The sequence below is a fragment of the Oenanthe melanoleuca genome, chromosome 5 (assembly GCF_029582105.1).
Source record: "Oenanthe melanoleuca isolate GR-GAL-2019-014 chromosome 5, OMel1.0, whole genome shotgun sequence".
Classification (NCBI taxonomy): Eukaryota; Metazoa; Chordata; class Aves; order Passeriformes; family Muscicapidae; genus Oenanthe; species Oenanthe melanoleuca.
In genome coordinates, this window is record NC_079339.1 from 28,448,250 (window position 1) to 28,460,831 (window position 12,582).

The 12,582-nt window shown below is 43.9% G+C and overlaps 1 protein-coding gene across 3 annotated transcripts in view; it reads right to left on the reverse strand.

Annotated features, from left to right (window-relative positions):
• The window catches only part of GALNT16 (polypeptide N-acetylgalactosaminyltransferase 16), a 69,848-nt gene that overhangs the window by 15,792 nt on the left and 41,474 nt on the right, over positions 1-12,582 (reverse strand). For all 3 annotated transcript variants that reach the window (XM_056493551.1, XM_056493552.1, XM_056493553.1), the window contains 6 exons: positions 10,790-10,857; positions 8,392-8,457; positions 7,318-7,439; positions 5,253-5,340; positions 4,216-4,300; positions 3,269-3,372 (listed from right to left, as the gene is read on the reverse strand). In XM_056493551.1, the coding sequence (XP_056349526.1) occupies positions 3,269-3,372; positions 4,216-4,300; positions 5,253-5,340; positions 7,318-7,439; positions 8,392-8,457; positions 10,790-10,857 (533 nt within the window). The remainder of the gene's footprint in view (positions 1-3,268; positions 3,373-4,215; positions 4,301-5,252; positions 5,341-7,317; positions 7,440-8,391; positions 8,458-10,789; positions 10,858-12,582) is intronic.

Consider the following 12,582-nt stretch of genomic DNA (forward strand, 5'->3'; position numbering starts at 1 on the left):
TGCATTTGACCAAGTCTTCAAGGCTGCTCAGGATGTCAGGCTCTCAGGATGGCATTTGGCAACAGACAGACCACTCCCAGACACACACCCTGTTTTGGACTTCTGATACTCTCATCCCTACACATAGATGGAATTTAAAAGGAAGAATTTACCGTGTAAAGCAAATCAAGTGCAGAAGAAAGGGAGTTTAGAAGACAAGGGGAAAGAATAGAACAAGATGAGGGTGCAGGGAGTCAATGTCTAGAGCTAAGTCCTTTCCCTCATACCTCTGTTATCCACCCTACAAGAGTTCCTTCTCGTTTTGGTTGGCTCTATTACTAATGAAACAGAGCAACTGACTCTGTTGCACTTGTCTCTGCTGGGGGAGCTGCTCAGAGCAGATACTAGTCTCATATAGTATGACTATGAAAATACAGAGAGAATCCTGCTACTTGAAGAAATCCACCCTATCCTGAAGCTAGATTCAACATTTTAAAGGATTAGAAGAGCATGGAGCTTTGATGTGCAGGCACTTATTTGCATCACAGAAGGTATGTGACCTTGCTCAAGCTTATGGGTCTGTCCTCACAAGTTTAATCACTGCCACGCCAGAGAGGTTTTCCACTTTCAATTCATGTGGTGATGAAAATGGAAGGAAGAAGGAAAATGAAAATTAGCTGGGTGGTTTGGTAGTCTTTACCAAAAGGGCTTCAGATTGTATAGACTGAATACTTCAAAAACTTTACTCAGTTGGGATGTCCTCCAGTAATGCCTCATTTATGCAGCTCTAATGCTTAGAAATTAAAAAGAAATTATGTATCTAGATCTAATGGATGTTTGAAATCATGTACACACATTAACATCTTCCCAACCTTCATCTTTATCCATGGCTTTTCTCTCTGCATACTGAGACGTAGTTCAAACAGTGAGTTGCAGGGTGGGGGGAGATGGTGTATTTAATGTAGCTTCTCAGTAAAAAAACCCATTTGATTCCACTGTATTTTTTAGTATTTCTTACTTGCTCTTTCCTCTCCTGACTCTTACCCAGAGCTAATTATTTTCAGATTCTTTTTAACAGGAAGTTTCAGATTTGAAGAGAGGGAGAGTTTTAGAAACAAATTTTTAAAAACCCCAAAACATAAGTTTCTGCCTGATGATGTGTCCAGCTAACATTTGCTCTCCTGGAATGAGCTTCTGATTCACTTTGGCCTACAACAAAAACTAAACTCTCAGTCTGGCATGTGTAACCTGGGAGTGATGTCTGTTTCCAAAGGGAGGATTTTTCACACCATCTTAGACAGAACCACTCTCTCATCTACAAATGAGGACTTCCCACTCAAAATTGTAATATTTAGTAAAAATACCACTTCAGAACATTATCAATATTTTTCCCTGATTGGAAAACCCAGTTTTCAATTATGTATGGTAAACTGTTTTTTTTAAGAGTTAAATTAACCATTCTGAATTCCTCAAGGAAAATTAATACTTTTTATTGTCAAATCCAGATTGGTTTCTATCCCTCTGCTTTCAGCAGCAACACACTTGATGGAGGATGAGGGGCAAGTGACAGGAGACACTGAATTCACAGAAAAACCTCCTTACCAGACAAAACTGGCAAGCCCTGTACATGTGGCTGTGTCCCACACAGCTTGACCCAGCCACTGCCAGGCTTTACAAGAGCTACTTCAAGGAGAATGGAGCAAATCCTGGGGAGCAATTCTGTGGTTTTGATCAGCTCTATATGGAAGAATGGCTGTGAGCATGCAACAATTTACTGCTACTTATGGCAGAGAGCTCTTCTTAGCATCATGGTACTCATGTATGGACCAAACTACAACACTGGACTCCCAGATGGGCAGAAGCAGACAGAGAAAAGCCTAAAGAAATATTCCTTCTCCATCTTTGGGGTTTACAGCTTTTACACAGCCACAGCTCAGAGGCTGGCAGAATGGCCAAGGGGCTGGCTTTGCAGATGGAGCAGGGCTAGCCAGGCAAGGAGCTCAGTTTGGCTCTGCTCCTGTGGGATCTTTGTGCCTGGGTAAAGGCTTCCTGTTATTTCTGCCATAGTACTTAGCTGATGCTACTAGGACTGCTGAGATTCCAATGCCAGCACCATTTAACATCTCTTTTTAATATAATGAATACCATAAAACTGAATCAAGGCCTGGGAAAACAGAGAACACTCATTATTAGATATTTTATTTTTAAAATGTGGTACCTTGAGAGTCTATTACCAGTCCAAAATGTTATTTAATAATTTTAGAAAGCATTTCAGAAAGAGGCAGCTCTCCCAGCTGTGTTCACAAAAACAAGTTTCCTCTTCCTGACTATTTCATTCTTTCTAATTGGTTCTCCAGGTGCTAAGAAACACCACACAGATTTTTCTTTAAAAGGTTTTATTTACAAATCTGTGACATTTATGGAACCTGCAGAAACAGATTTTTTTTTTTTTTTTTTTTTTTTCAGTGTTAGCTACAGAGAAATCTACTTAAGTTGACCATAAAAGGTAAGTCTTATCTCCTCAGGTCCATCTACACCATTTGAAAATGAATGCCTCAAATACTTGAGGTCTCCATGAACCTCTCTTTAACACATCTTGCTTTTGTCATTAACACCTGCTGACATTGCACATCCCTTCACACAGGGCAAAGAGAGATGCCTGGAATATCTATGCCACTATTAAGAGCAAGGAGATGGCTTTAAGCACCATGCCCTAAAACAGCATGAGTGGACAGACTACTCTGGGCCTCTGAATTCCTCAGATGTTTGTGATGCTCTAGCCTGCTTCTAAATGTCTGCCTTCTGAGTCTATTTGTAACCAAATTCCATTTACAAAGAGGCTTGTTTTATTAGGAAAAGTATCTCTCTGATTTGTCAAACTCGGAGAGCAATTCAGACTTCTCTGCAAGAGAGGAACAGGTATAAGAGGCTGCAGGAGTGGCTGCCCACTTCAAAGCTGGGGCAAGACAGACTGTCATGTGAAGAACTGGAGGAATATTCTCCAAAAACAAGCAACAATTTAAATATCAGGAGGTTCTTCTTTCTTTCTTGTACAGTGAAAGCTCCTGTATAATAGAACATATGCCTGTAGGATAGTGTAGACCTGATAAATGTACTTTATGCTGACAGCAATACAGCTCTGACCACCTTAGGAATTACCTGACCATGTCCCTAGCCTTATACTGACATGGTGGTCAGATCTCTCACAAAATAAAGCTCTGGTAAGCAGTGAAGACTGGGGAGCAGTTCTGCATGAGTGTGTCATTCCCTTGAAACCTCCTAAACTTACCAAAATTTTCTCCTCCCCAGATGTCCATTTGAGTGTCATATTTTCCCAGGTGGTTAAACCAGGATTTGTCAATCACAAAGATGCCTCCTGCTATGACAGGGGTTCTGGAAGAGAAAACAGAAATCCAGAAAAAATAATCACACATATATGTAGCACCACAAACCTAATTTTAAATGACAGACAATTTGTCCAGGTACCACAAATCACACCCCATTTAAAAGAGAAAAATAGTAGAGCTGGAATGTGAGCCTGCAGCAGGTTTCTGAGATGCCCCCTCACCACATCATCCTCATGCCTTTGTTGGATGGTCTTGCAAGCACTGCAGGAGTAATGCTGTGTCTTTTGCATTTATACAAATATGCACAGTGTGAAGGGATGATGGGCACTGTTTGATGACTGTGTTCACCAATTAGACATGGTGTGACAGGCTGCTGCCTGTACTGCTCTGCTGTTGGCAAGCTGGTTGCTTCTGCAGTGCAAAACAGAGGCTCACAAATTACACAGAGGAATTAAATTATGATTTTATATTACAAACAGGGAGCTGTCTGCCTAAACAGACAAGCACCATAACTCTCCACATCAGCATTTGTTACATTCTACATGTCTCAGAGCCAGGTACCCTGCAGTGATGCTGGCAACAACTGTTCCAGCCAACAGAATCTCTTTTGTCCATGGACATGCAGATTTAATAGGTGGGAGTAATTCTATGCCCAAATTACTTGGTAAGATTCAGTTTTCTGAGCTGCTTTACACACACAGGATGACTGTTTATCTGCTTCATTCTTTAAGCTTTCATCTGAAAGATGGAGGTAATTAAAAAAGCCCAAAGCAATTTCTGAGGCATTCAGAGTGTTGAGTTAGGTCCTTGTACCCTCCTTGCCACACTGGTGAAGGCTCAGTAAAGGTGTTTAGAGAAGTGCAAGTGCACCCTGCCCATCAGAGTGTACCTTATGGACTGAGTTGGGTCTGTTCTGGACATCTTCTGCTCTATAGGAATCTGCTCCCACTTAAAGTGAAGGCTCCAGTCAAACCCTGAAAATGAAGAAAACATGGTTTTCATATTGTAAACACAGTCCTACTAGCTTCAGTGACAGTCTGCACCTTTATACAGCAGGTTACCCCCATGTTCCTTCCCTGACCTCCTTCACAGTCTTCCCAAAATGGCAATATCCCATCCCAATGTAGACCTCACCAGCCTGTCTTGGCACCATCATTCCTTAGCATTACAGACCTCTCCTCAATTTCACTCCACACCTTCAGGAGAGTGTTGTCAGGCTGAGATGTAATTGTATTCTGGCCAGTTTGTTTCACCAAAGGCAAACCCTGTCTGCCAGTTATGAGGCTTTAATAAAGGATTGTTGGATGTGATATATTCTGGGAACAAAGGCCTGCACATCACTGAAACCACCATGTCTTTCAAGACTACCAAGTACTTATAGATGGCCTATGGTGGATAGTAGAGCACAGCACAGCCACTAACTTTATACCATCATTAAGAGTAGCCAAAGAACAGGCAGCCTTTGGCTGGCAAGCAGTGCAGAAGTGAGCCCCAGCCATAAAAGATGTAGAAGGGCACCAGGAAGTGGGGTGAACACAGGAACAGCTGCAGGGGGTTCAGCTGTGAGAGGAGAGGTGTAAATGCTTTTCAGAAGATGCCACGAGATAGCCTGGCAGATCAAAACTGCAAAACAGACTCCAGTGTACATGTAGCATAGTGAGGACACCATGAGATGTTAATCAATTAACCAAGTCCTGAAACTGCTAAATGTTATGACAGTGATTCAAGTTCAAGAGGAAAATACTAGTTGAGTTTTGTTCTAACTCCTCAAAAGATCTGACTTTTCAAGTTGCAGAGAAAAAGGGGCAGATAACCCATCAGGAAAGATCATCACTCTGTTTTTTTGGAAAGCTGAAGAGAACACAACTTATTTACCATGGCACCATCCCTCAGGTCTAACTTATATAAACCATTCATTATACCCACCTCCCCTCAAATCTGCTGATGCTGCCAGATAGGCAAAATTATCCAGGCTGATAACATCAATGATTGGACTCACCACTCGGGTATAATCCTGGGGGAGAAAGGGGAAAAAAAAGGAGTCAGGCTTTCTTGAATGTCCAGCAAAGCTGGCAGAGATCAGGAAACACAAAGCTGCACATGTAAATCTTTGTCTGGTTTCTCCACTATGGTTCTGGTAGCTGTGCAAGGGATCTGTGGGCATTAAATCCAAACATGGAGATAGTGGACACTAACCAGCTGCACTCCATGAATGTGGACTCCAACACCTAGGAATGCTGCTAAGAAACAGATCTTTATTTCCTGCCCAAGTCACAGGGCTTTAATCATTGTTCCAAGGGTTTTGTGTTTGCTTTGGATATCTATTAACAGCACACTTCTGCACAGCCATCCTTGAATTAACTCATTATCATCAGCCTAGAAATTATCAAACCCCTAATAAAGCATTTTCCTAAGAAGTACTATGAATCAAGACCCCACATTCAAGATTCATAGTGCAAACTTTATAATACATATGACACATTGTAATATCAAGATTTTGTGAGTACTTTATTGCCATTAAGGCATATAAACATTTACATTTCTCTTTTGCAATCCTTTTAGTAAGTAGAAGTTGAACAATTTTTCAAGATCATGGAACAGGGCATTAAAGACAGTGTTGTGACAGCTGGCATGTAAGATGAAACTGAGCTGGCAATGTCAGAAACAGCACCTTGTTACTGGACAGCTGCCAGCATCCTCTCCTATCAAACCTTCATTTTGTGCCTTGCAATAGTTCCTCATGATGTACCACTCTTGGCCAGGATGAGACATCTTTGGTGAGAGGATTCATGTTTTTTTCTCCCCTCTGAGCTGTGATAGCTGCCCAGCCAGAGTGTGTCTGCCCAGTTTGAGACTCCAGCACCCACCTGGCAGCCTGGTGTGCCAGCCACTACTCCAACCAATCAGGGCCAGGACTGGCTAGGGCAAGACTGAAATCTGAAATAGGATGCACATCAGTAATGTAGGAAGTAGGTCAGAAATAGGTTGACTTGAAATCTGCTCACTAAAAAATTTGTATACTAGAGTTAGCACACAGGCTTTTGCAATTTAGATCCTTCCCTAAAGAAATGAGTGAGGTTCTTTCTGCTTAGGAACCCCTATGCTGGTGCTGCAGCTTGACTTGAAAATCAGTAAGTAAAGTAAACATTTATGGGCTTTATTGAACAAGAATAAAAACCAGAAGCTTTTAATTCATCAATTCTGAAGTTTCACTTTCTTCTGCTCCTTCATATTAAACTAATCAGTCATGCTTACAAAGCATCACTAAAGCCTCCACCCCTTCTCCTGAGGCCCATTACTTGACAGGATCCTCCTTTCAGAGAGGAACAATCACAGCCATTTGCAAGCAGGGCTTCTCCCACCACCTCTCCCCTGCCTTTTCTTACAGCAGAGCTGTAGGATCTCTCTCTCTCCTACAGCTGCTAATATTTCCAGCTCATTTTCATTCTTCCAGCCTTACATCAATCCTTTGCCAAAGTGAACCATCAAAGGGACATCCCTACACTCACAGGCAGCTTCTCTGTGATAGGAATCTGCCTGCATACAGGTGATGTATGGTGGCAGCTCAGTGGGAAGGAAATCAATGGAAGGAAAATTTTGGCAGTGACAAGGCAGCGGGGAGGGTCGAGCAGCAAGGGAGATGGAAACCATGGAAAAACTGCACACTGAATGCTGCCCAAGGGGCTGTCCTACACACAGGTGAACAGGACAAGGAAGCACAGTGCCTGCAGGAGACAAAGGGTACAAGCTGGTGGTTCCAGCATCCAGCATTGCCTCCCATCACTCTGCACCTCTGCCTTGTCACACTGGCAGAACAGAATCCCACCAGGGATCTCTTGCCCATCTAGCTCAGGCTGTACCTTCCTCTGTGACAGAGGAGTTCCTTGGCAGGCCTTGCTGTCACCAGCTCTGCTGGCACATGTGAGGGCAGAGGATCCCACAGCACAGGGCAGGCCAGCTCCATCCATCCCAGAGTGGACACTGTGCTCACCTCTTTCACCCTCTGAAGCATTGGCTGCAGCCACTCGCTGTTGACCTCACAGTGGCTGTCCAGGAAGGTGAGGATGTCAGCAGCTGCCACCTCAGCTCCTCGCACCCGAGAGCGGATCAGCCCTGCGAGAACAGGACAGCCGAGGAGCAGGAACATTAGGAGAGGGAACGTCTGAGCCTCCTTCAGAAAAAGAACTTTGTGTGGCCATTACAGGGGAATAGCAGGGGATTCTCCTCTGTCACATCTCCATCAGGAGCAGAGACCAGCTTCAGAGCAGGGCTTACCCTGGGGACAGCCAGATGAGCCCTCCCAGCACACAATGCATGACCTCTCCTGTCACTTCTGTCCGTGACACAACTTCCACCTGGCACCTTGCTCGTCCCTTCCAGCCCTCCCTGCTTTTTGCTTATCTGCTTTATTCCCATTTGTCCTTTATTCTGTCCTGCAGAGATATCAGCCTGGCTCTCAGATGACTCCTTACTTTCTTACAGACCACCCCACTATGTGGGATCCTCTCTGTGAACTAAACAGTGATTTTTGTCTCTCCTTCTAGATCCTCACTCCAAACCTGCTGAGCACTGACAGCTTTAGAAATAAAGCCAGCACATGTGAGTCAAGCTAAAGAGCAGCTGGGAAATTCAGAGTCATTTATGCAAGTAGCAGATATGAAAATAAACTTTCCTTAATTGTATCTCTTTATGATAGATACATGATTGTTTTTCCTTCTCCCATGACTCCTACACAGCTTGTTATTTTGTGCTTGAAGAAAGTGCAAGAGTTAGTTTGTGTTTAAAAGGGCAAGATTAATATCTGGATCTTTATTCATAAAGATCTTAAAATGTGGTCTTTGTTCCAGCCAAGGCCTCTGGACAGCACTTCTCATTATTTAAATATTACATGAGACCCCTGAAGCCTGAGAGTTGATAAGCTGTGCTCTCCCTCCACAAAGCTTACAATTGCTTATACTGAAAAATACAAACTCTAAGAAACAACATATAAGCAGTTGAGAGGTAGCCAGGGTCATGTGAAAAAAATAGACAAAATCTTTGTGTGTAGAAAGCTTTCCACACTCACCTTCTCGATGGGTGTTTCGTAGACACTTGACCTTTGGAATCTTGGTAAGGAGCTGGCAGTCCTCAGCTTGGGAAGACAAAAAAAAGAATTATTCATGCATGAATAATTTGGCTTCAACAGAGAGCCCCAATTAACTGTCCTCCTGCTTCTCCATGGGAGGGGAAATTCTGCTTTCACTTAACATCACACTGATGAGCCCGATGGCCTCAATGCTGCTGCCTGTAGAGCACACAGAAGAGCACTGCCTGCTTGCTGTCCTCCTCAGGCAGCTGAGCCTGTGTTCCCAATCCTCTGAGCAGCCAGGCCTCCATCTCCCCTGCTCAGCATTTCAGAAGAACAATGGGACACGTGCTGGCAGCGTGGCCCTGGCACTGATGAAGTGGAGGGAACACATGGAAGCAGGACTGCAAATCACCAAAGTGCCAAGGAAAAGAGTTCTGTAACAAAGTGATCTTATCCACTCTCTTTGCCTTCAGTGGCTTATCTGGGCATTTCCTCCCTTCTGTTCTCAGGGCAGTTTCTACTTGATTTTATTTAATAAGGGCACAGGGGTGCAACCTGCTTCCTTGGAGACACCATCACATTGATACATGGATGCCTGACCAAGGGCTTTGCTGGCAGCTTGTCAGAAACTCCTGGCATCCCTCATCTGCACTGCCTAGGGAAGATGAGGAATAGTTACCTGCTTCAGCCAGATACTGAGCACTGAGTCTTTAATTCTGTCATACTCTCTATTCCTGCCCTAGCAGATGTCATAGGAACAGCAATTTTTAAATTGCTCTTTTTTTCTTGCTCCATCAAATTCACCCCAATTTCCATGTTTATTCTGTATTCTTTTTCATGCCTCATGCCCCCTCTTTCCTGCTGCCATATTCCCACAGACTGACACTCTGGGGAGAATGTAAAGGCCCTTAGCCAAAGTGCACCTCTTAGCATGTTCCTGTACAAGCATTTCCAGTCTCAAGGACACGTGCAATCTGAAATGCTGCTCTTACATCAGCACTTTGGCAGATGCTGCATCATCCAAGGGAATTACAGAGCATCAAGATTTTGCTGGAACTCTGCTACAAGGGAAGGCAATGCTCTTATCTTGGCAAGTCATAACCTCAGGCAGGAGAATCCTTATTCATTCACTTTGCAGGACTGGAGAACATCCTCTGCCTGTAGCTACTTACTAGAGATGACAGACTCTCAGTATATTTGGAGAAACTGAGGCAGGTATTAAAGCAAACTGCAAGACCTCAAACATGTGCTGAAGTGCCTCCATGAAGGTGTCTCAGGAAAGTGGCTATATCCACAAATACCCAGCTGCCAGTGAAAAAATAAGAGCTGTGACAGGATGGAGCCTTCTAAAAATCTTTCTGTTTACTGAGAAGCCTAAGTAGGAGTTTCTGGTTGAACCCTGTGCAGAACAGGTACCAGAAATCCATCACTGTTGACTGGAACTCTGCCCATTAAGAACTGAATTTTCAGGTGCAGAATGTGGAACATTTAAGATTGTTTGTTGGAAGTGCTCAGAAACACTGCAATTAAACTTCTGAGCACAGCTCAGTACTTATTCAAAATACACTGTAAGGTCCTCAGAAACTCAAATCCCTCATCTCAGCATCCACCTTTAAAAACGTTTTTTTGTGGCTAAAGCTACATAACCATTTAGCTGCAAAATCAAAATAGCATTGCGTCCTTACCTCGGCAGGCCAAGGTGGGCATTTGCAGCTATCTGTAAAGTGTTCTGAAGGAGTAATTATTGATTATTATAAATGATACACAACTGGGTTATCCTTGAATCTAACACATCATGGGAGAAGCAAGAAGTCTTCTATCCCCACCACCTCACAACTACTCCACAACAGCCAAGAACAAGAGCAACTGTGCAGATGGAAAGACACCAGAGCCTCCAGTCTGCAGGTCTGGATGCATCCTCCATCCCTGTGCACAGCTTCCCACGGGACATTTGGGATCCCAGGCACATGGAGTCAGCCAGTCCCACCTCAGCCTGCCTGCAGGACACCAGGCAGCAACTTTCTGTATGCTCCAATGCATCCTCTTCTTGCCTCTTGGCAGGTAAGTACCTGTTCTGCTCAGGTACACCATTGCTCCATATATATCTGTGCTAAACAGCTCACCAAGTGCTGCATAATGAAACTAGACAGAGATCTCTGACAACCTAGCAAAAACTGCCACACTGACAGAAAGGGAAGACCCAGTGGAAAGAAAAAGAGAGGAGGAAGCTCTGGCCTCTGCCATGCAGGGACATTAAACACAGACTTACTTTCTTTTCTTTTTCTCCTGAATACAAACAAGAGGGAATCTGTGAGGGAGGGGGACCCAGAGCAAACAAAAAAATGGGAAAACAGAAGGCAAGAAATAAGTGTAAAGGAAATAGGTCCAAACTTACGATCTGAGCTGAAGTCATCTACCAAGATGATCTCCTGGATGAGACTGGGAGGGGTGCGGTTCAGAACACTGCAGGGACCCAGGAAAGAAAAAGCCACTTTGTGAGCTGCCATAATAATGACAATGTTAGGACTGACAGAAATCTGCTGTGCTATGCATTACAGCAGGAATACCAAACTCCAGTAAAGGGGAAGCAGTGACCTTTCCCTTGTAACAGTGTCCATTGGCAGGACCAAACTACAAGTGAGAACATCCCAGAGGGCTATGGCATCTCAGCCAGACCTTACAAGGACTCACAGCCAGGAGCTGACTGTGGGACTAGCCTGGGGGAGCTAGCAGCATGCTCTGCCCCTAAACAGAGGTGAAATGGAGAGAACCACCTGCCCTGAGGCAGCCTGATAGCCATTCCCATCTGCCAGCCTCTAGATGAAAGTCATCACTGCTAGAGAGCATAAAGAGCATAACTTTCCCCAGCAAGGAGCTCTGTCTCAATGCAACAGTTGTGACCTGCTCAGGCTTTCTCACCAGTTCCCTTCTTTGGAAGGAAGTATTGTCAATATTCTGGATTTGCATTTTCCCCCCTCTTTTGCTTTCTACCCAGCACCACCCTTGCTGAAAGCACCCCCTTTCCTCAGGTTAGTTGCACCAAACCATGTAATACCCTCGGATCTGCAATGAGTTTGCATCTGCAGGACACACACGAGGAAAGCAGAGTAAAGCTTCTGCACTCCTCAGACATCAAAGCATTCTGGTACTCTGGAGTCTGAGCAGTTCAGTTCTGACTTCTTTATCAGTCTCATTCATTAAAAATACTTGAACTCTTTTTCCATGAACTTCTTCAAATCTTTCTCTTGGCTTTACTAGCATCACACAGCATATTCCCCCTTCAAGCCTCCTCCAATGCCTCTGTGCACAGGCAGGTCCTCATTAACTTCAACAAGACTGCTCAGTGATCTGCTTAGACAGATCAATGAAGAGGGCAGTTATGCAAATTTTAATACAAACAGAGGCAAACACTGTCCTCCTAGTTCCAGCAACCTGTCTCATTTCAGTGGCACCTGCTCTTTTGAGCAATACTGGAGAAAAAATTCTGGCTTTTCTTCTCTTTTGGATTTTGTTGTTGTGGTTGTTTTATATAGGGAATAGACAACAAGAATAGTCCCATGCTTCCAGGAATGAAGGTGTAGAGAAATAAACTGCCATCTTGTTAAGTAACACCACTGATGGCTTTGCACACAGAGCCAAAGTTCCCTCAGTTTGGAAGAGTTTTGTGCTTTCTCACACAGCAAAGTTCTGACTGTTCTGCTGCTCAGTATCACATCCCACTCTGTTTCAGATTCACATTGCTTTATACGCCTCTGATAGTATTTGTATTTTGAGCTTACATGTCCCTAGATGACTGAGCTTGCATTTTCCAGAGCTGAATCTCATTTGCTTCTCTTGGCTCATGTCTCTCTGGATACTCTAGTATGGGGGGTAGAGGTAGGGAGATGTTCCTGAGCCATTCTGAGTGCAGCTTCTCCCAGCATAACCACCATCTGCGTATTTTACAATCTTACAAGGTTGCCCTGCACTGAAATTCTTGTCTGTGCAAACACAATGCAAAACAACCCAGACAGACTGCTGTATAATGGCTGCAAAATGACCTTCTTCCACTAGCTTGACTATTAGCAATGCTCATATTTTCTCCACAAGTTTCAGGTCTTTCAACTCAATGTAACTGGGTAAAAAGCCCCATTTTGTTCTCTGTTCTTTACCCGTCCACTAATTCCCCAGTAGAGAGAACACAGCCCT